Source organism: Vipera berus (assembly GCF_964194415.1).
Source record: "Vipera berus genome assembly, chromosome: 3".
Lineage (NCBI taxonomy): Eukaryota > Metazoa > Chordata > Lepidosauria > Squamata > Viperidae > Vipera > Vipera berus.
The window spans coordinates 181,180,415-181,205,293 of NC_138204.1; the positions used below are offsets into that span (position 1 = coordinate 181,180,415).

Here is a 24,879-nt window from a genome sequence, read left to right on the forward strand (position 1 = left end):
GCTTATACAGTACAAGGCCTGACATAGTTTTCCACATCCCGTTTTAGCCCCGGGCACCAAAATTGCCAGTGGATGAAATGTAGAGTTTTTAGATATCCAAAGTGCTCAGACTGTTTTACGTCATGACCTGTTCTGTACCAGCCTGCTACCGGCCTTGCAGAAAGGCAACCCCTGTACAAACGGCAGAGGCTGGAGAGCGTCTGAGGCTGGAAAACGTCTGCCAAGATTTATTATACAAACAAGCAACAAAACATGAAACAAGATACCGGAACTTTGATCCTCAAACGGAGCGGTTGCTTTCAGCAACCAGCCCTTCCCCAAACACTCCCTTTATTAGAGTTCAGGGCGTGGCCTCCCTGTGCCTCCTTCCGAGGAGTCCCACAGCCTTTCTCTGCTTGCTCCTACTTGACTGCCTCCTGCGTCAGGCGTCCTTGAACAGGGCCAGCTGTGGGTCATCATCATCCGCACTGTCGGGCTTGCGCAGCTGAGAAGAGGGGCCTGGCTGGGGGCTCTGCGAAGCCTCCAAGCCATCATCAGCAAGTTCGTCTTCAACACCCTCCTCCTCCCCCTCGTCTGAGTCATCCGAGTCATCCGACCCGGCTGCCGGACCCACAGGCTGACCCTGAATCACAACATGACCCTTGTAAGCCAAACCATCCCTGCATGTTAGGGAGGTTTGATTGTCTTTGAACCATTGATCGGTGAGGAGCTCTTGTTTTATTTTTTTGGTCCCAGGGTCATCAGGATTAGGGGCCCTGCAAGGTGTGAGTTGAGCAGCAGTTTGTGGACTGGAGATAATTGCCTCATTAACCTCTTCGCGTTCGCTTTTCTACTGGGGCAATCTCGATAGCGCATCAGCTAGGAAGTTTTTTCCTTATGGTATGTACTTTAGAGTAAAGTTGAAATGGTTAAAGTACTGTGCCACTGCACTTGCTTCGGGGACAATTTGTGGGGAGTTTTCAGTGCCTCTAGATTGTTGTGATCTGTCCATACTTCAAAAGGCACCTTGCTCCCTTTTAGATAGTGTTGCCAGTTTAATAGCCCCTACCTAATTGCGAAGGCCTCCTTTTCCCAGATTGCCCATCTCCTCTAGGTTTCAGAAAATCTTTTAGAGGTGTAGACGCAGGGTTGCAGGACCCCACTTTTGTTCTTTTGCAGTAATACAGCTCTGACTGCCACGTCGCTGGCATCAGCTTGAATTACAAAGGGCTCCCCTGGGCAGGGGTGCTTTAGAACCAGTTCAGCAGCAAATAGTCTTTTTAAATTCTCAAAAACTGTTTGACAGCTCATAGTCCATGCTAGTGGTTGGCCCAGTCGCGGTTTCCCTTCTCCTTTGCCTGTTTTTAGTAGTTCTGTAAGGGGTAGGGCAATCTCAGCAAAGGAGGGGATGAATTGATGGTAGACGTTGGCAAAACCTAGGAAGCTCTGGAGCTGTTTGCAAGTCTTCGGGGGCTACCATTCAATTATAGCTTTCACTTTGGCTGGCTATATTTCAATCCCCTCCTTGGAAATTCTGTAGCCAAGATAATCTAATCGGGTCTGGTGAAATTCACATTTTGACAATTTGGCATAAAGCTTGGCATTCAATAGTTTCTTTAACACTTCTCTCACCAGGTTTATATGATCAGTCATATTCGTGCTGTATATCAGGATGTCATCAAGATACCCCTTTGTATAAATGATCATGTAGGACCTCATTAATCAACTGCATGAATATAGCTGGGGTCCCTATAGTCCAAAGGGCATAACTTTGAATTGATAGCTCCCCATGGGGCAATTGAAGGCAGTTTTCCACTCGTCTCCCTCCTTTGAGAATAATATATCATAAGCATAATCACCTGGTAATATGCTTCTCTCAGGTCTAATTTAGTGAAGACGCTCCCCTTTGCCAAGTGGGTTAGTAAGTCCTTCAGGAGGGGGAGGGGGGATTTATTTTCCACAATCACCACATTCAGACCTTTATAATCAACACATAAACAAAGAGACCCATTTTTTTCTTTAAACAACAGAGGGGCTCCCACTGCAGACTTGGCTCATTCAATGAATCCCCTCACTAGGTTTTTATTCATGTATCACTGCATCTCCTCCATTTCGAGGGGGGACATAGTGTACATTCTCGATCGTGGGAGATTGCCTCCCAGCAACAGTTCGATAGAACAATCATTGGGTCAGTGAGGAGGCAGGGCATTACATTCTTTCTCACTAAATGCCTCTGCTAGGTCCCAGTACTCGCTGGTGATGAGTGGCTTGTCTGGTGGCAGTGAGGCAGCCAGATGTGTTCGCTCATTTGGAGGACTAAAGTGTCCTGCAATGTCGGTTGAATCAGTGGGAGGTTTAGGCCCTATAGGTAGTCTCATAGTTCTCATTCCTTTCTCCCATCAGATAAATGGCTTCCATTTGTCCAACTAGGCTAATCCTAGGATCACTGCCTCAGTCAGTTTTGGAGCCACCAGGAAGAAAATAAACTCCCTGTGCTCACCCATTTCTAGGCGTAGGGGCTCAGTTAATTGTGTGACTAAAGTTCCTCCCATCAGGTAGCCATCAGCTTGCTCAAATCTTACGGGCTTGGAGAGTAATTTTGCTTGTATGCCCATTTTTATGGCAAATGGCAGGCTAATGATGCATCAGGGTCATCCAGAATCGACTAGCACTTTTAAGTCTATTTGTGTCCTCGACTTAGGGATTATAAGTTTGGTAGGCAGTGCAAAAGGTGGGACGTGTCAACTCACCATTGAGTCATTCTCTCCTTTATTGTTGCTGTCAAAGGAGGGTAGAGTGGGGGTGGGTCCAGCCTGAGTTCTGGCATCCTCCTGTGTAGGGGATGGGACCTGGGCAACAGGGTCCTGTGTGATCTGGTTGGATTTCTCTCTTGTTGGCTGCTGTGCAGGTTTCTTCTTCACTGCTGGTCCCCGTTTGCTCTGCTGTTGGGGGTAGGGAATTGGACAGTTCGCTGCTCGATGTGCCTGCTGTCCGCATTGGAAGCACTTGATTGGCGGGCCCGCAGGTGACCTGGGTCTTCCAGCAGTTGCAGCAGTTGAAGGGTTTTTTTGGGGGGGGTGTTGCCATTTGGGTTGCTCTTGCTTTGGCTCAGCTTCAGGTGGGGGAGGCTTCTTATAGTGGGCGAGCTGAAGATCTAGTCTTACCGCGGTTTGGTACCATTCTTGTAGCTGTACTGCTTGATAGATGCAGGCCTGAGAAAGGTGATCATCTAACCCCTCCCTGAAGTGACGGACTAGGGACTGCTCAGGCCACCTCTCTATGCGACCAGCTGTCTTGCAAAACTCTCTTATGTACTCCAGAGCAGGCCTGTCAGCTTGTTTTATCTTATGGATTTGTTCTTCCGCTTTGAGGGCAATGGATGGGTCCTCAAATCTTTCTCTCAGTCCTAGGAAGAAGAGGTGGGGGTCCTCCAATTTGAGGTGTTGCTCATTATATAAATTGTTCAGCCATTCAGATGCCTCTCCCTCTAAGCTGGACACAATCACATCGACCATGGCACCTGGGTCCAGGTAGAGATAGGCCCAGCGGTTCAAATGAGAGCGCACTTGGTTGAGCAAAAAAAACAGTTTCTCTGGGTCCCCATCGAAGGTTGCTCTGAAAGGTGGAGCAATCGCTGGCTCCTGGGGCCCACACTGTGGCTGTTCAACCTCCAGTTGCTGCTGGCCCCACCCTGGCTGCTGATTCAATGGCTGCTGGACTCCCTACTGTGGCTGTTGCACCCCAGTTGCTGCTGGCCCCATTCTGGCTGCTGCTGCATGCCCAGGGGTTGCACGTTCGGGAGTTGTTGTTAACTTCCCTGCTGCCGATCAGTGGGGAGTTGTGGTGCCCTCTGCTGCTGTAGGCCTCTCAGTGGTTGCTGTGCATTTGGGGGAGGTGACCAGCCCCCTTGCTGCAGTCGCCCTCCCACCAACTGTTGATCTCCTGGCTTCTGTACTACCCCAAGTTGTTGCTTCTATTAGCTCTGGCAAGCTCAGAGGTTGCTGACAGTCCACCTGCGGGGGCTGCCAAACTCCCGACTGCTGCAGGGGCCTCAGATTGGGGTTCTCTCTCCATGTGGGGCTGGAGATCCTGGCAGGGGATTTCAGGGGCCAGAAGGCTGTCTGATCTGCAAAGGAGGGGCTAGAGGCTTCTCTGCTCTAGCCCTTAAAAGCTTTCCACTGACTGGCTACGAGCTGCAGACAGGCATTTCCACTCACCTGAGTCCTCAGTGGCAGACATTCTGGTGTCTCTCCCCAGCTGGCAGGCTTGAAAAAGCTCCTTCTCCCCCAGCTTGCTCACTATTGCTCCTCCCCCCGGGGGTAGCAGCTGCTGCTGAGGTGCTGGCTTCAAGCAATTTATCTCTCTCCATGATAAAATCTTCCCTGAATCTTCGTCAGCTTATCCCTCAAGTTTAGGGACAGCGACTGGGGCTCAGGACCCCTAGCTAGTTTGGAAAGGTTGTAGATTTCGGCTTAATGTCATGCTTCCGACAGGTGAACTCTTTAAAGAACTTTGAGGCATTGTTTACCTTAAAGAATCTTTATTCAAGTTGCATAGCATTGGCATATACATGGTTGAAGCCAAAATCTGATTTCCCCTCCCCTAAACACATAGTATCAAAGCAAAATTCCCTCCTCTAATTAACAGTCATAAATCGCATTCTCCAATTAGTTTGAAATGCAAGCTTTCCCTCCCTTCTCCAACCGCCATTTCTTATCATCTCTTATTTCAAAAGCCCCTGAATTGTTATGTCTAACTAACTCCCATTACATTCCTCCTCCTCCCCCAGTATCATCTAATTCTAAGAGTAAATCATAGGAAAGAAAAAGGCTGCATCTCCCTATGTTGTCAAAGCAAGAACATCCAACGTTAGCAGCATTGACAATAGAAATGTGAAATAAAATTAACCATTGAGTACATCTTCCTGCAAATAATATGTATCTCTGTTAAACAGTATCACTTATAAGTAAACCCCCCACAATTGGGATCAGAATTTTTGTTGTTAAGTGAGGCAGTTGTTAAACAAGTTAATTTACCTTTTTTTGCCAGAGTTAAGTGAATCACTGTAGTTAAGTTAATCATACATCATTAAATGAATCCAGCTTTCCCCATTAATTTTGCTTGTTGGAAGCCAGCTGTGAAGATCACAAATTAAAAGACCACATAACTCCTGGACACAGCAACCATCATAAATACATGCCAATTGCCCAAATTTTGATCACATGACTGTTGGAACACTGCAATAGTCATAAGTGCAAGGACCAATCAAAAGTGACTTTTTTCAATGCTGTAACTTTGAAGGATTGCTAAATGAATTGTTGTAGGCAGTGATGGGATCGCTGGTTCGCATCAGTTCGGCAGAATCGATACCTATTTTTTTGTTGAGTTTGGCGAAGTGGTTATGGGCTTTGGTGTCCCAGCCCCCTAATTCCCATCCCTTCATGAGGCAGACTCTGCCTTTCATGCCTCCTGGCCAGCCCAAACCACAAAGCCAATGGATTGAATGGTGCCCGGTTGATGGAGGCTCCACCCTCCCAATGAGGGAGGGTAATAAATGGGCAGCTCGCAACTTCTTCAGGACTGCTCTGACTAGTTTGATATGTTCCTCTTTGGTTTCTGTGAAGATAAGGATGTCATCGAGGTAAACCAGGACCCCCTTATATAGGTGCTCTCTCAGCACATTAATTAATTGCATAAAGACTGCGGGGGACCCTTGCAGTCCGAATGGCAATACTTTGAATTGATAGCACCCCATTGAGCAGTTGAATGCAGTCTTCCATTCGTCTCCTTCCTTAATCCTAATACGGTAGTATGCTTCCCTCAGGTCTAGTTTGGTAAAAATCTTTCCTTTCGATAGGTGGGATAGCATATCCTTCATTAGGGGAAGGGGGTACAGATTACATTCACTAATTGTGTTCAAATTTCTATAGTCCACAACCAAGCGAAAAGACCCATCTTTCTTCTCCCTGAACAGAACCGGGGCGGCCACTTTGAGTTTGGCAGGCTCAATAAATCCTCTTTCTAAGTTTTTCTTTATGAATCTTTCCATTTCTGCCATTTCCCTTAGGCTCATGGCGTACATCCTGGGTTTTGGGAGTTTTGCCCCAGGTTTGAATTCTATGGTGCAGTCTGTGGGGCGGTGGGGGGAAAGCTCATCTGCTCTTTCCTCATTGAAAACCTCAGCCAGGTCCCTGTATTCTTCCAGTATCTCTGGTAATCCCTTCTCTTTCCCCACCGCTGCTGTCTCCTCCCTCTGGGTTGGGGGGGGTGCTTTTGGAGTCTAAGTTCTTCTGCCCCCCCTTTGGGAAATTGAGTTCTGCTGTCCTCCAGTTTATCCCGGGGTTCCATTTCTTCAGCCATTCCAGTCCTAGAATCATTGGGCATTCCATGCCTGGGGCCACTATAAACGTTATATCCTCCTCATGGGGCCCCAGTGATAGGTGGATTGGTAAAGTGGCTAGGGTGGCTGGTCCTCCCCCTGCTATTGTCCCATCTAATTAACTAAAAGAGATTGGTTGTTTTAGCTTCCTCACTGGGATGCTCAATCTCTCCACCAGCGTTGGGCTGATAAGGCAGCGGATGCACCCAGAGTCTATCAGAGCTTTTATTTTGGCTGCTTCAGGCATAGGGGAAGCTAATATAGTCACTGTCTTAAGTATGGGTGGAAGGGGTCCACTTACCAATGGTTCTCCCTCTGAGCTGTCTTCCGAGTTGTCCACTGTCCCTGCGGTGCAGGCCGGAGTCCAATCCCAGTTCCTGGCAGGAAATGTGGACTCTACAGCCTCTGTCCCCTTCATGGAAGATTCTTTTGTGTTGCCTTGGGGCTTCCCCGGCTTCTTGGAGGATGATGCCTCTGGTTTTCGTGGGGGGGCTTTTGAACGACATTCTGCAGCACGGTGGCCCTCTCTCCTGCAGTTGAAGCTGTGGCTGGTGGTTTTTCCCCCTCGCGTGTTTGCTCGGGTGGCAGGCGGCCCCATGGTTTTCCTCTGCGGTGTCTCTTCAGTAGGTCTATTTCCACTTCCTCCGCCAGGATGTACCAGTCGTCGAGACGGGGTGGGTCTCCTCGAGGCAGGCAAGCGTCATACAGGTCGTAGTTTAGACCGTCTTTGAAGTGGCTGAGGAGGATGTCTTCTGGCCAGTTCAGCTTGCTGGCAATGGCTCGGAATTCTTGGGTATAATCAGCCACTGCTCACCTTCCCTGCCTCACCGTTTTGATTCTCTCCCGGGCCTTACGGTCAGCCAAAGGATCCTCGAACCGCCGCCTCAAAGATGACATGAATCGGTTGAAGTCGTTGAGTTCTGGGGCGTTGGAGTCATGCAAGTTCACCACCCAGTCTGCAGCCGTCCCGTCCAGGGCAGATTGCACAATTCGGATGCGTGTTTTGTCACTGGGGATGTCCCGTCCGTACTCTTCCATGTAGCTGAGGACTTGGGTTAGGAAAAATCCCAGTCGTGATGGCTCCCCCTTGAATTTGACTTCCAGGGGCGGGAGTCTTTGGCTGGAGCGTTGTCTGCGCCGGGGCCGGTATCGCTCCTCATCCTGGTCCCCGTCTGTGGTTCTGGGGTGGGTGGGTACTGCTGAGGCAGCAATTCCTGTTCCATTGGACGGCCCCGAGGTTTCAGGTGTTGGATCCCCTCCGTTACCTTTCCAGTTACGTCCCCAGGCGCTGCCTCGGTTGCGATTTCCAGCTCTCTCCTCCCTCAGTGAGCTCAGGGTTGCTTTCATCAGATCAATGGCCTTTTCCAGGATCCGCTCCTCCTCACTGGCGTGCAGGGAACTCTCCATCTCTTGCCTCCATTCCGGTTGGTGGTTACTCTGCCTCAGGGTCGCTTCTCCTGAAGCCTTTTCCCACTCACTTTTCCTTCCAACGCCCATCGACCATCGGGGTTTTCGGTCGTACTGCTCCACCGCTTCTTCCCCGGAGGAATATGCTGCTTCAGCTTCCCATTGTCTCTGGGATTCCATTTGGGGGGAAGACTCCCCCTCCATGGGGCTTCCCTCCTCTCTTGCTTCGTCGCCAGACATTGTATTTGTTGCAAAGTCCCCCGGTAAGGTTTTCCCTTCCAGGTTGACTCTTAAAGCAGATTCCGTCTACTGTCAGGACCCACCTCAATCCACATCTTAGGAAATAAGAACTGTTGGATGCAAGTTTAGTCCAAAAGAAAAATGTTTACTAGGATGGAATCGATTGTGGCAATACAAGACGGAATCTAACAAAGTTACATTTCAATCCTATATAAAGCATTCCCATTTCAGCCCCTCCCCTCATCCATTTGGTCAGATGTCAGGCCCTTCCATGGGAAAGGGAACTCTCCTTGGTTTTATGGTTATTGCTTCCTTTTGTGTTCAAATGTTCCCTGTTGTTTGAAGATGCCTAAAGTCTGACCTCTCCCCCCCACCTTCGGAGAGATGGCAGAATCCCCAGATTAAGCACATTGTTCTACCTATACATTTATGAAATGTGATATAAATGGATTCTGACAGGGCCCACTAGCCCAGAAACCCTGTCCCCTGGGGCATCTCAGCCTGATTGCACACTGAGCAGTGGGCAGCATGGGGAGAGCCTGCCTACATCTCCGGGGCCAGTGGCTCACTGTCAGGGGAGACCTTCAAGGCTTGGGTGGCGCCCAGCATTCTGGACTGGTCATGGTGACGGTGGTGGCGGGCTCCTATCCAGATTACCCAAATTCCCAAAACTATGCAATTCCTGAAAGTGTTCAAAGAGCTAAAAATATTGTCAGAACAATTGCTGTAAGTTCAGCAGAAGCAGAAAGGGGTTTTTCAAAGATGAACATAGTATGTTCAGTCACCTGTTTTTAATATATTAAACACAATGACTATCAGTCTAATCAGCCTACCTCTAAAGAAATGGGATCCTATTCCTACAGTGAAAAAATGGTTAAGGATAAATCACACAGCTGATGATGCTTGGATAAAAGCAAAGAAAATTGCAAGTAAGGATGCCAGTCAAGAAGCAATATGAAAATATCTTACTTTTTTGTTTTTTGTCAGGTATTATTTATTTTTTTTCATTAATATTTGAAAACTCTTTCTTATAAACAATCTAGTTTTGTGTAGCTCTTTTATTGTTCTTATTTAAGTATTAAATACATGACATAATAAATTACCTTTCGGTATCACACATTATTTTTTTTAATACTTAAAATGGTCAATAGGGCACAGAACCGGTTAATTTATTTGAATCCCATCACTGGTTGTTAGTCAACGACTAGCTGTATGTCTGTTTTTATTTCTTTGGGCTCAGGACATCATACTCAAAAAATAAAGAAAATCTAAAAAGTATTAACAAAAAACCCCAAATAAACCTTCCACTCCCAATTTCCATTAATAAGATGTTATACAATGGTTCATAGCCCAATTTATCCCTAGCTCAAGAACCTGTAATTTCTCTCACATATTCTTCATATGTAGGATGAGGTGCTTAATATATTAAGGTAAAGGTAAAGGTTCCCCCGCACATGCGTGCTAGTCGTTTCCGACTCTAGGGGCCGGTGCTCATCTCCGTTTCAAAGCCGAAGAGCCAGCGCTTGTCCGAGGACGTCTCCGTGGTCATGTGGCCGGCATGACTAGACGCCAAAGGCGCACGGAACGCTGTTACCTTCCCACCGGAGTGGTCCCTATTTTTCTACTTGCATTTTTATGTGCTTTCGAACTGCTAGGTTGGCAGAAGCTGGGACGAGTAACAGGCGCTCACTCTGCTACACGGCACTCGGGATTCGACCCGCCAAACTGCCGACCTTCCGATCGACAAGCTCAGCGTCCCAACCCACTGAGCCACCGCGTCCCTAGCTTAATATATTACTCTATTATTATTGAAGGTAGTTAAATTTAAAATTAGCCAAATATTCTCTGGGTGGAGATAGTCTAGAAGTTCTTTAGGTAATTTCTTCAAGTTCAAAGAAAAGCAGGATAGGTATATATCTAGATGAACAAATCCACAGGCCCATTTTTGGCCACACATCAACAGAGTCCTCTGAAAAGTTATACTAATCCAACTTCTTTTTCTATACCTCTGTGCTCTCCAATCTATAATGTATATGAATTTAAAATATTACGTGTGACTGTATTGCCCAATTAACAAAGTTCAAAATTAAAATGTCCCTATATAACTGGCATTCTGAAACAGAAACAGCTGAAAAATTTTCATAGAGATGCAGTTCTGTTTAACAAAAGCATGCAAATGGTGCATTATTACTCCCATCTCCCTATACACAGGAATTTGCCTCGATGAAAGGCAGGGTAAGTTGGCCTGTAATAATCACCTCGGTAACAGTAACTTGACACAAGAACTAGGAAAAATTCGTTTGGCTTAGATTTTTAATATTGCAATCAAAGAAAATTCAAAATACTGTACAGTAAAATGTAATATAATACACTGTTATAATACACTATTATTACATTACAAATTAAAAAAAAATCAGTACAGCAATCACAAATAAAATTCAAATGTGCTGAATGGCCAGCATTGTGAACATGGTATCATTACTACTCTAGTTTAATTCACTATGTAAAGCACTTGCCATTTTAAAAGATATCCTAAATATATACAGTGCTAATGCTTAATATACATTTTTTTAGAAATCCAATTACTTCCAAAAGTGCACTCTTTTCTGGCAATAGTCTTCAATAAAATAAAATCTAAAAATATCAAGTTACAGTTCAATCTTTTGCTACAATCATGGGCAAAGCAGGAATTCTGACAAAGAATTTTAAATGCAGCACCTTAAAATGTAAAGACTATGAGATATTAATAAAATTATTGGGAAAAATATTTTTGAATAAACAACTCCACCTATCAGGCTACTGATGAAGTTCTAACAACCAGCTTATCAAAATTATCTAAAAGAAAAACCAGTATAGATTGAGCTCTTATGTATTGTACGCTGAGCTGAATATGGGTATGGTGGAACAATCATCAAAATACTTTGCTAGACTATTGTATCATAATTAAATTCTTTTCTGATGGGAAAAATGGTCACTTTGATCTTCAAAAAGCTACATTTTCCATACAGCATTATCAGAACAAAAGTATAGCAATGCTCTTGTGTTCCTTTACTAAAACAATAGGAAAGCATAACTCAGGAAATCCTATATCATATTTCCTATAACATACTGTTATTTTCAACCAACTGACTAGAATTTTTAGTTTCAGAAGAAAAATAGAACATAAGAAATATTTTGTATTTTTTAAATTGGACTTTGTTACTTTATCTTGTAAATAATGAGATATAAACCTTCAGAAGTTAAAGAAGTAAGGCATAGTCCAGCACATAGGATGTTATTTTTAATTGCACGTGGTCTATGTATAGTTTTCAACAAATACAGAACTGTAGTAAGGGGATATAATGTATCATAAAATACATTTACGTTAAAACCTGCAAAATGCCTTAATGCAAGCAATTTCTAAAATGCATTTTATTTTTATTTGCATTTTTCCCCTCTGGTAACACAGAGGTTATTCTCTTAGTAAACCAGTACACTGAATACTGCCAAGCTTCTGTTGTACTAATATTTATATTATTATTTACAGAGAAAATTGTTTTGCTATTTAATAACAAATTTGTTTAACCTGAAAGGAACAGCAGTCTGACTTCAAAAAATCATGATCTTCATTCCCTTCAAGAAAACTGTGATACAGATACAGCTATGCTACTTATTTCTTAAGGAAATTCAGTTCAGACATCATTACAATTTCTTTTGCCAGATCCAACATTTTTCTTCATTAATTATTTTCGTATTTGATTAAATCATGAAACAGGCAACACTACAGCAAGTTATATGAACTTAAGCTTACTGAAAATCAGCAGTTTAGCTGCAACAAGATGCTATTACAGTCAATGGTTTTGAGCATATATTTGTGCACCTCAGTCTCATTAACTTTGATAGGGATCAGCTACACTTTGTGTACACATTGTACATTGTAATATTAAACCTTAATATGTAATGTTTACCAAGCATTTACAGATGCAGCAGAAAAATTCACATAGCTCCTAAGTCTTTAATAGTTATTTTTTAAAAACTGGGCATTTCAAAAAATTGTTAATGTCACACAAAGGAAAAGATACAAAAATGTAGAATGTATTCTTTCCCTAGAAAAAAAAATTAAGAGTATTCCCTAAAGAAAAGTTTCTAAAGAAAGAATACTTAACCTAGTCAAACCAATCATATTAAAATTAAAAAGCTACTTGTGCCTCTCCAGCTTCACAATTTATCCTATTCATATGAATTTTCAGTAAGTGATACTGATCATATTTATTCCCTAGAATCATTATTCCATTTCATTACCAAAAGTCACCAAACGATCAATTTTAACAATTTACATTCTAATCAATTCAAAATTGCCATTGTTTTACCCAGTCCTAGAAATGTAAGACCTAAGAAAATGCTAACATTGCCAAAAAGTATTTTTTTCACAACAGCTCTAGCACCATAATTCCAAGCATTATGACAGAAGCCAGATTTCTTTTTGAAGATACCCAGTGTTGATGTCCTGTTGCTCAGAAAAAGCACTGCTGCTTTCTTGTTTATCATATCAGCCAGCTTATACATGCTAGTTTTGAAATTCATTATGGATTTAACTTGTGCCAGAAATACTTCTCACCCTATGAATCCCTTATGAATGCACAACTGGTCTCTTGGTGTCATGTCTACTTGGTTGTGTATTTGCTAGCAGTTTATAGTAGTTTTCTGATTATGCAGGAATCTTATTCTGTATGGCCTGGATCAATTTTAAAACTGTACATTGACATATTTTACTTCTTAAAGAGCAAAATTATATATTTAAAATTACTCATTCATGAAAGTGTGGTTTGAAGGCTTTATACACAAATAGTGCAATAGAAGATAAAATCTGGATTCCCTCTTAAGAGAAAAGACAAACGGTATGTGAATGGATAAGATATTCAAATGAATTGAGGCAACTGTATAACTTTCCCACATAAAAAATAAGCCTTCCCTTTTTGAGGGTATTTAATCACAGCATTCCTTAGTAATTCTGTGTGATTGTAACTGCAAAAATTTTAAACATACTTTAAGAGTACAAGTATTTATATCATAAACATATTTATAGACAGAAAAAAGTCATATGTGCCTAAACACTGGATTCAATAACTATGAATTTAAGATTTATTTCCTATATTTTTCTATATTCTTTCACTCTTTCAAGTTTATTTTTATCAGATGTAGTAGTAATAATGCACATAAATAGAAATATGCAAAGAGGCAAAAAGTGCAACATTAGTATCAACATAAACAACTGCTTTTACTGGAGCAATGTCTCTTAATTAGATCTGGTGAGCATGTTGCTTAAAGTGGATCCAATTTAATTAAAGTGGTGTATTACATTAAAAGCTTTAAGTATGTCCTAGGTGTAAGGAATTTAAAAGGAGCTTTATTAATTCACTGAGAAACGTCTGATAAAAGTTCTGTTAAATTTGATTAATCCAACATAAGAAGCATTAATAGGGAACACAGATAATCAACACCTACTTGTAAAATGTTCCTGAATCAAATCAAATTCTTATTATTCTGTTCTTAAAATGCTTGCATTTGTCTTTGCCATGTAAAAACATACTATAGCACTTTACCAACTGAAAACAAAACATACTATTGCTTGCCAATAAAGCAAGGAAAAGCTCAGACATCTTTATTTTATGTTTCTTATATACTAACTTTCATATCTTCCTTAACAATTTTAAAGAACTATCAGTAAATGTACTTCAGCATTTTGACTTATCTAACAGATATAAATTAGATTTCAAATGTCAAGTATAAGCAAATGTTGTTTAATGAAAATGGACCACTATCTGACAAACACAGTGCATTGTCAGGTTTTATTTTCACATATCAAACTAAAAAAATATCTTAATGATTTCATAGGGGCTGGAGGATTAAGACTTTAATGGAATTAAAATTACAAAAAAAGAGAGAGCGATAACCCACAGCTACAGCAGATATTTTTTTTTCTCAGTGCTTGTTCTAATAACTAATGTACAGATAACTGAGAGCTAATCTGGCAGCAGAATGTCAAATTAAAAGTTACTGTCTATCACACACTTGCTATCATGCAATGCGTAACATATAATCTTTGAAACATACAAGATTCAATGACTAAATTAATGTGGTCCAGCCAACAAACTACATTTGCACAGTAATCTCTTGTATTGATATAGCTTTTCATGAATGATCCATTGGCTCAGTTATATTAGTGATTTCTGCATCTTGGCTATCCATTTCTTCAGGTTCTTCAACAGAATTTCCTTTTTGGGTTTTTGATCTTGTGGAGAATGGTGCTCCCAAAGCATTTGACATGTTACTATCAGTTATTTCTGTATTCAAACGTCCACTGCCACTTGATAAAGTAAAAGATTCAGTTAAACTCATTTGAGGGCTCTTTGTTTTAACTGATGAACTTGTTGCCTCTAATTTCCTTTGAGAAAAATCGTTTGTTGCCAATTGCTCTGTATTTTGATCTCGCAGATGTCTGTCCATTGATGCTTGAATGGAAGAAACCATTTCCTGCAATTTTTTCCGCTGTGCCTCAATTAAATTAGGATCAAGTTGTCTACTATCTCTCATTGTTCCTACTCCAGGAGCTATTCGTATAAGTTCACTATTTCCAGAATCACCTGTGTACATGGAAGGATCCAATTTAGCAGAATTGGTACTGAAATCTGTACCTGTGTTTTGCTTTCTTCCAAGTGGAGCTTCCCTAGCTTTTGGATGCTGCTGCTGGCTACTGGCTCCACTGCCTAGAGAATGGCCTTTTCCTTGAAATGCAGTTACATTGTGGAGTTGCTCTGATTTCTTTTTAACTACTCCACCACTACCTAATTTTAACAATCCGTGTGAAGGACTTGCTTCCCTGCTTCTTGAAGAAGCTTCTGCTCGTACTTGATTTAGTGCCTCTTTAACCAAGTCTTCCACATCAGAACCTACAGGGAAATGACCAGCAGCATCCACACAAAGTTCCAATCTATCTTCTGTTGCATTGTATACAAAGGTCTTGCCAGGCAAGTGTGGAAAGGTACAGTGTTCACCATCAGCCAGACCTGCAAGAGTAATAAAAAATGCATATTTATGACTTTTAATAATGCTTAAATTTATATGAAATATAAAAAAAAAATTATTTATATACCCCAAATACATTCAAAAAATACAAAACGAAAAAGAATAGAAGACTGACTAAATAAGATCCAATGCTCTAGTGAAATGTGTATGTGCACTTTACTCTTTAACATTCATTGACTTTAAGCCTGGAAATTTTATATAGCCATAACGAAGAGTACATAAAAAATACATACTTATTTATGTTTTTATGCTTGGCTATTTTGCATAAAAAGTATAACACATACAAGAACAAATATTCACCAACTTAAGAAAATAGATAAGTATGCCCCTTTGGGCAAATTACTATTTTATCTTTTTCCTAATGATATTTACTTTTCGGAAAGAACACAATGATAGTCTAAACTTCAATAAGAGGCTATGAAGAATGTGTGATACGATTAGAAAACCTCTACAAGACAATAATATGCAATATTGAAAATGGACAAATTGTAATTAATAAATTCTGTCCATTAAATTAAGGTGAAGATTATCAAAACAAAACATCTAAAAAGGATTCCTCATTTGTCTTTTCTGAGCAGAGAAAAGATAATCAGAAAGTAGTGAGGGAGGAAGGTATCAGGGAAATTCAACACTAGCGCCAAATTCAGTTTCTGTTTTTCCCTTATAGAGTTTGTGGACAAATATATTTATGGGATAGGAACCAGTATGGCTAAGGCAAGCAGACAATATTATCTTGCAGCTTATGCAATCTTGCACATTATAAGCTGTATAAAGTCTCCCTCACCTTAGCAATAGTGGAAGTGATAGGTGAATCCTATTACCAAATAATATCAGCACATCCAGTCTTCAGATCCTTACGTTTTACAGTACATTCATTTCCATTTTAATTCTATCACAATGTCCTTTTCAATTCTTGTCTTGAATTCATTTTTCAGATTTTGATTCTAGATCAAGAACTTCAGCATGCAGATAATTAGATATATCAGTCTAAAGTAGTTAATACCAAAGTATTAAATATATAAAGCACAGCATGGTGGAAAGGATACATTAACATAAAATTAGAAATTATACCCATTGTTTTCTTCATTATATTGTAGAATACGCCACCCTGCTGGAACAAATGAGGAAGCCCCTTTGCATAAGACCAAACATCTTCCCCTGTGAATACAAAGTAAAAATTAATTCAAGAAACAGAATGCACAGCTTTTCCAGATATACCATGTTTTCTAAAAGTCAGGATGATGTGCTCTCTTAATTCTTTATAAAATAAGTGACACTGAAAATCATGTCTTACACTGTATTTTAATTATATCTGCAAGTTGCCTTTGAAAACCTTGCAAGAAATGAAGATAAAATTATTTCAAATTAAAGTATGATACAGATATGTAAAGAATTACACTTCTGAATGTCTTGATTGGGCACTTGCCCTCTTGATGTTTCCTTTGAGATCTGGATGGACCCTACTCTGTTGTCATACAGAATAAACGTGAAACCTAGTTCTTCACTGAGGTCTTTGGCAAGGAAAAATAAGACCCTTTACTTCATCCCATCTGGTCTGTCTCACCTGTCACCTTTTGATTTTATTGCAATTCCTTTAACTGTTGCGAACTTCCCAGGCCATCAAACTGCATCCAGAATGGTAGAGTCCAGCTAAATTTCAGCATGGTTCAGAGAGAGGACAGAACATTCTGTTTTTCTGCAGAACACTCCATTCTCTATCAGTGAATTTTGCAAATCCAAACACTCTACACACACAAACTAGGACTGCAACCATAGTGTCACTTCTTGAAGGGTCATGGCTGCCATATCCTACTGACGATTCAGCACAGCTATTTCAGGAGCCTTCCAGGCAGGCCCAGGAGGTATTTGTGAAAAGGCGAGCAATTCCAGCAGAAGTGTGTTTTGTACATTAACAGATTACCTGAGGAAGCCCTTGAAGTGCTTATGTGGCTGTCTTAGAAGATCAGCAGCACATGGCTCACTTTGTCTGCTAGAGCTACAGGATAGATAAGGAAATCAAGAAACATCCCAGAAGAGAATGGCAAATCATTTCTATATCGCTTCCAAGAAAACTGAATGACCGTGTTCCTAAAATCATTGGTCCAGATCAATTTAAAGAGACATTACATTTAATATACTCATACTCTGTCACAATAAAGGCCATTTTAATTCTATCCTACTCCATTTCTCCTACTTTCACTGTTTACATCTTAAAACTCATCACTTAAAGAGCTAAACAATAATATGTTTTCGAAAAATATTTTTTTAAAAAATCAAGCAAAATTGATTGCACTGGAATAAGCATTTGTCTTGTATCACATATAAGTAAGATTATTATCTTCTAACAGTGTTTTAAAACCAAACCATATCTTTGTTTTCAAATTATTGCCATTCTGCACCATCTGAAGGTCTATGGCTGTAGCCCAAAAAAATCCATCTTTCTCTAGTTAGAATCTATGCTTGAAACTGCCTTCAAGATTACTTAACATGTCACAGTAAATTTTTAGACTATTCACAGGAAACAAAGCTTTACCGATAGAAAAATATCCTAGGCAATTTAACTAACCAGTTTTGTTAAAAGGCGTAAGCTTTCACAGCTGATGGACTAACTATAGACTCTCCTCCTACAATGTCAGGCAATTCAAGAATCTGTCAGATTGTATAAACATCTGAAGATGAATCATTTTAATACCATATTTATTTGAAAGGAATATGATTCTGAATTTGAAATTTGAATTCCTCCAAAAATATTAAACAGAAGTTATTTTCCTGTCTTCTTATTACATTGTCTCAATCTAAGATGAACTCTTATATTTTTTCATATGCATATGGAACACTTTCACATTTATGAGAGATACTTATGATTAATCCAGGAAATAACCCCTGATAAAAAGGTCACAGTACTCCCTTCCATTACTAGGTTGTGCCCAATCCAATCTGTAGTGAAAACCAGATCAAGGGCATGATTTGCTATTTCTGTGGCACAATGATATTTCACTTAAAAAATCATTGCCAGGCCTTCATCCAAGTCTTAAAACTCACATTTAAGTAACTTAACAGCACCTTGTATGCAATTAGTTAACACAACACATACAGTTCAGAAGTAATCAGAAGTGTCAGCATGCCTGTATTTATTTCAAACTTAAGACTCACTTGCCTGTTTCTTAGTTGATGCATAGAGAGACATAGTAGTTTCTGCTTTTGAACAATTTCCTGTTTTGTCCAAACTTTAATAAATTAGCATTACTTGAAACTAGTTAACTAAATAATGGTTAGATAACATGATTTGTAATAATTCAACTATAATAATCCAAAATTTAGATATAACTGGTCAATGTTGTTAGTTTGAGTAAAGAATAATAAGAATAATAAGTCCTATTCATAAATAAAGAATAGAGAGATCATGCAAAATTGAATTTTGTACAAGGCCTCTACTTACACTACGATTTGTAATGTTTTGAGTCAGGCCACTCCAAAATATATCATTCAGTATAACATACTAGCCTGATGTCTCCAGATGTGCTGGACCCAACACAGATAATCATTATAAAGATCTCCAGTTCTGACAGTAGTAAACCAGTTTGGAAAAAGACTATCATAGTACATTCACTTTTCACATAGTCACATGCATACAGCCACACATATACTAGATGTTCTTATTTATCTTCCAATTAGATCAAGCAGAATGGGCATGCTACAGATCACATCAGCCAAAGAGTATCAGTTGGCAAGGATTAGAGACAAACTTTTCTGCAGTGTCCCTGCTCTATGGAATATCCTTCCTTCAGAGATTAGAATGGCTCCAACCCTACTAGACTTTTATAAGACACTTAAACCTGGCTCTGTTCCCCTTCCTGGTATGTTAAGGGCTCCATTTCCAGGCTGTATTGCTAACTGTCCAATTATCTTGCTCCTATGTATATTTAATCTGAATGGTTTTAGTGTTTTTATTGTTTTAAAAGGTTTTTAGTATTTTTAACTGTAATATATTTTTTGAATTTGTAAGCCATCCACAGTCATTGGCTGAGATGGACGGCTATAGAAATTGAATGAATGAACAAACAAGCAAGCAAGCAAGCAACTTTCTCTTCCTTACATCTTTTCAACTTGCATTCAAGAGGAAAAGATGATTCCAGGAAAAGGACTGAATTTTTATTGAAAACATGTCTATGGAGATTCTCAGTCCTACGAGTCATTGAAAAGATGATTTCATTTAAAGAATAAAATTGTTTCTCTCTCATACAAGACATATTGTTAAGCTTTCAGTCCATAAGATTACACAATGAAGCTTCACTTTTAAAAAATGCACTTCTTTATTTATATTGCCTGGGTTGGAAAGTCCATTTCAAATTAAAGAACACAAGTGGTGTCACAAGTGGGGTAATAAAAGGAAGTACATTCTTGGAGGATTTTCTGGAAACCTGAGGCCATTCTAACATCCAAAAGATTTTTTTTTAATTGCAGTAATATAATGCGTAAGACATCAATCAGCTTTCTATGTCATGCAGCCTGTAACCAGTTATAAGAGCTGCAAAACAATCTGTTAACATCACCAATTAAGTGAAAAGATGTCCTAAAACATAATTCTTAGTAGATTTGGCCAAAGAGCAGATAATGATTAATACAACAACTTTGTGAATATAAATTTAGAGAAATTTTCAGATTAAACACATATTTTAAGAACACTAATTCCCCATGGAATTGAATTCCCTATGAAAGAAGTATAAACAAACATGCCCATGTTGTGCATTAACATTATACTTTAAATAAACTGAGATAAAACTTGTGCTGAAACTATTTCAACACCTCACATTTACGAGCATTATATCAGTGCTTCTTAAATAGCAGGGGTTTTGTCTAAATTTGCAATTAATAGTTTTTCAAAGTTTCTTTAAGGCACAATCCTTCTCTAAACAGAATTATTTCAATGAATTCAATACAGAATTGCCACATTATGTAATATTAAAATGCTCCTAACCTACAGTGATCAGTCTGCTAAAAGCCAGGAAAGAAGTGTTTTTATTATTACTAAAGAACTTATCTGGACACTGTACATTTCTTGTTGTTGTTGTTGTACATTTCTAGCTGTACAAATATTTTCATACCTCAAAAGAAGGAGATTAATATTGCCTTACCCATAAATGTTGCAAGAAGACACAAAGAGTACATTTCCTTGTCTATTTGCTCTTGAAGTTCCTTGGAAGAAATTCTGCTAGTAACAGCAATATCATCATGCTTCACGACATGAGCCGAGTGTACTGAACTAGCCTGGTGACTATCTTCCTTCCCTTTAAGAATCTCTATAGTTATTCTATCTCCATGTAGCAGAGGAACAGGTTCATTTTCTTGCCCTTCCTTAGGTGGCAGTAGCTCCTTGGGAGGAAAGCCAAAACGAATACATTGCAAATGTGGAGGAATATTAAATTCTCTAGCTATGCTTTCTTGCAATTCTAGAAATGTTGTAGTGGATTTCAAAGTGAGCATGGTCTGTCGCCCATCGTTTGTTGTTATGCGAATTTTCTTTTCTTTTGTAGATATTGGAGAATAAGGAGTCTTGGTGGGAGTAGCAGGTGCAGAGGATGACCCATCAGGAATGGTACCAGGAGACACAGTTCTAGCTGGCCCTTTTTGTACTTGCTTCCATTTTTCAGTTTTTCGTTTTTGCATTATAGGTGCCTGTTCTGCAATGTTTTGTTGAATAGTTCTTTCAGTTTTACTCATATTCAATTCTTCTTTGTGCAGTGTTTTTGTTTTCTGCCCAGTAAGAATAATTTTGGTTGGAAGCTGAGAGGCCAAATCTTGTCCTTGTTGCATATCATCAGCTCTTCGGGCATGAGCACTATCAATGTTTACAGGAGTGTAATCATCAGGGTTCTTTTTGGCTGTTTGATGCAGAATTGTATTGACAACTTTCTGGACAAGAATCTCACTGCCAAATTCTCCAGGAAAGTGCTTAGTAACAAGCTTCATTGCAACATCATATACATTGCTGTTCAAAGATAAATCACTTTCATACTGGAACCAATACACTGTCTCCCTTACCACTCTCCCGCCCCACTCTAAAGTAATAGGGAAAGCTTCAGGGAGATTGTCATATTCTTTACCTTCCCAATAATGTTTGAATCCACAACCACATTTGCCACCTGTTGATCTAGTATTAGTTCTGTCCCCATCCAGATATACAACAGAACCATCACTTCTCACACGACGCACCAATGTGCCATGACACCAGTTACAGGCATTCAGACTACTCAAACTGTAGTCTGGTACTAGTACATCCTTTACAGGATTATAGGAACATACCAAACTGTTCAGAGGAAAACTGTAATTTTTATCAGGTCTTAACTGACCATGGGTACTTTTTGCAAGATTATACAGTTTCCCTCCTGGAGCTAGCCACTCTGGAGGAACGTGTAGTTCTGAAAGAGCGCAACAAATGAGACACTTGTGAAGTCGGTTATCCATAACTGCCTTTTTAGCAGCTGCTGTAACATCTTCAGGCTGAACTCCTATTACACCAGTCCGCCGATAGAAGTACTGATGTACATCAGCTACTAAACTGGGATGAATGCCATGCTTATCCATAAAAACTTCCTCCATGGCTGCAACTAGCCTCATCAAGTATTTGTCATGCAAACTTCTGTCTCCTCCAATCACACAGCTACCATCGTCTTCCAATTTGATATACTTTTTAATAAGGTCTTGAGGCACTCCCCAAGCTTTAGGAAGCAATTTCATAGGCAATTTAGGCAAAGCAGCACCTTTTATTCCAACCAGAGGAATATAATGATTACGCCCAGAACTACTCCAGGCAATACAGATTGGTTTGTTCAGCATGCCATCTTTCCCCATGCATTTTTCTTCTGGTATCAATCCAGGAAGGAATGTGGCAGAATAATCCCCTGAACTACGCATTCCACTCAAGGAATCCAAGAGGATGATGGGTCGATGTAAAACATTGGCTAGTCCAAAAATGTGGATGTTTCGAAGACCCATTGGTACACCCTCAGGAGGAATAAATAAGGGATCACATTCATTGATTATGTCTTCCCATTCTGCGGCATCAATAAAGTCATGAAAAAGGGCTTTATAGCGGCTGAGATTCTCCATAAAGTGCTTCTTGAGGTTCTCCCGCAAAGCATGCCAGAAGAGTTCCCTACCCACCAGCGCTCGGGAAATTGCATGGACTAAACAATGGCCATCACCATCCACATGGACTGGGATGAGGCACTCCTGGCTATTATTAGCCTTCTTAATATCCTCCAAGGTGTCCTGCAAGTACAGGAGACTACCAGAGCGATCTTTGCCATATCCTACAGTGTCAACGTGCTCAGGCTCAATAAGAAAGGCACGGTCCCCAAGAAGAGCACAGTCAAAAACATCTCCTTGGTTCATCTCAGTTAGTAGTTTAGCTTTGCCCGTCTGTTTATCCATGCCATAGCGGGCTAGAATGGGCGACAACAGCTTGCAGTGATAGTTTGACAGGCCCATAACTTTCACCAGCTCGGTGTTCTTTCTAGGGGGCCCCGCCCCACTGACTCCTAGCAATGCGTTCCGCAGCAAATTGTGCAGCACCAAGTCTGGATCAGTCACCTCCTCCACTGCCAGCAGCTGCCGCTGTTCATGACGCTGCCCACAGTCCGTGCACTCGATGCTCCCACTGCTTAGAGGCCCGTGCGCCGGAAAAAACAGGCGCGCCTGACACTTGGGGTCAGGACAAGTGCCCGAGAAGATACGCCGGTCCTTCTTCTTCGGCACCAGCGTTGCCACCGGCTGCTGCTCCTGCTGAGGCGGCTGAGACATCGCTTGGCGCCTCCTCCTCCTTTGGCTGCTTGCGGTTGGTCTTTTTTCCACTTCTTTCGGTACGCACTCCCTCACAGCTTCATCCCCGCTTTTCCGCCAGCACGCACGGAACCTGACAAAACTCGCCCTCTTCTTATTACTCGGGTCAAATCCAGCAGCGAACACGTAAACCTCCGCTACTACCGCTTACTGCCTCTTCACTACCGTGGCCGTTGCCCGCGACGTAACGGCCTTTCCCCTCCCTCCTTCCATGCAGACGGCGCAAGCGCAACCGGCTAAGGCGGATTGGAATTGTAGTTTTCTTTTCCAAGGAAACCAAGCGGCGTGGTATCGAATAGGGGTAGTTGGAAACTACTACTACCGGCATGCAACACCGTGTAGGAAAAACTCGAGAGAGCGGCGAGAGAGAAAGATAATGTTTTTCAACAAAGACGACTGGGAAATGTAGTGTTTCCGTTTCAGAAACATTATCGCTTCTATGAGAACGGAAACTGAAATGAATGTTTCCTAGAATGCCTTGCTGTTGTCTCGTGATTTTTTTGTTAATCATAATTTGATGTGAAAAAGTTGTCTAGTGCGGGGGAAAAAAACATTTTTCTCCTCGTCAGTCGATATGAAGGGTATCTAAACCGGGTTAACTGTGTTATCACTCAAGAACTGTTTATCGAATTCAGCAGTCACTATTGAAGCAAAGATAATTTTTATACTACCGGTATCTTTTGTGTATTTTAGTTCCAGTATTTATTGCAGTTCCCATCAGAAATATATATTATATATAGGTACTCAGGAAACAGTTGATGAAATAGATGGTAGTCAATCAAAGCATATGCAATAATATGTTAATCTTGCCACAGAGAAATGCCACAAGCTGTTTATTAGATTGATAAGCAGTGTAGGGTAGCAATGAAGGCCTTAGAAAATATTTATTTGTATCCCACCTTTATTATTTTTACAAATAACTAAAAGCAGTGAACATATCCAATACATCTTCCTCCTATTTTCCCCACAACAACCCTGAGTTGGGCTGAAAGTGACTAGGTCAAGGTGACTAGGACAAGGTCACCCAGCTGGCTTTCATGGCTAAGGCAGGAAGGTTTCCCACTTTCTAGCCTATTGCCTTAACAACTAAATCAAACTGACTCTCTATTCAGATGTCATAATGTGTCTATATCTACAAAGAACAGAATCATGCAGTGGTTTTTTCTGCGCTGTTATGGAAGTGAAAATTGGATTTTGAAACAGGATAGAAAAAATATTGATGCTTTTGAACTTTGCTGTTAAAGAAAACTCTTAAGAAAATCACAGCTAGGCAAGAAAATAAACATAGATTATAGAAAAGGCCAATCTAGAGTATTCACTCATGCTGGCCCACGGGCCAGACGCGTCACCAGGAAACCGCGCCCACCCCATTGCCGGCAATGGGGAAAAAGCTCCGATACATCATGCAACATCACATGATGTCGTGAGTTTGACATGTCTGTTTTAGAGGCATCATACAAAGACCTAGATCTTTGAGAAATCTACAAAGATAGGAAAGATGGGAGGATAGAGAAAAGGAATACCAGAATCAAGATTGAGGGACTTTATTATAGTAGCAATGGAAGATTTGGAGGACCATGTTGAGAACAGATGGTCCTGGAAAAAAACCTATGAAGTTGCTGAGAGCTGATACAAGCTTGATGATACATATTCAGTTAATTAATATATTCCTACTTCTAAATTTTACATTCAATTAAGATTATTCCCTCTAATCAAAGATTACAATCAATCTTATATCAGAGTTGATCATCAATACTTATTCATCTCTGTTCAGTTCAAAATTCTTAGCAAGCCTTGAAACTATAGATTTAGATGTTATTTGTTGTAACTGAATGCCAAGCAGAACACCATCTTTAAAATATTTTCTTAATCTCACATTGGCTTTTTTATGGACATTACTAAGCCAAAATGGTTTTTCTTTCAAAAGCTGCCAGTGGTGTCAGTGCTATGGGAATTGTTTTGAATAA

General features: G+C 40.6%; 1 protein-coding gene across 1 annotated transcript; it reads right to left on the reverse strand.

The window, feature by feature from the left end:
- Window positions 1-10,300: 10,300 nt before the first annotated feature.
- Window positions 10,301-24,374, reverse strand: VCPIP1 (valosin containing protein interacting protein 1). The gene is made up of 3 exons (XM_081324865.1): window positions 20,206-24,374; window positions 16,142-16,228; window positions 10,301-15,051 (listed from the first exon to the last, which is right to left on the reverse strand). The coding sequence occupies exons 1-3, from the start codon at window positions 22,871-22,873 to the stop codon at window positions 14,177-14,179; spliced, it is 3,630 nt and encodes a 1,209-aa protein (XP_081180991.1). The 5' UTR covers window positions 22,874-24,374; the 3' UTR covers window positions 10,301-14,176.
- Window positions 24,375-24,879: the final 505 nt, after the last annotated feature.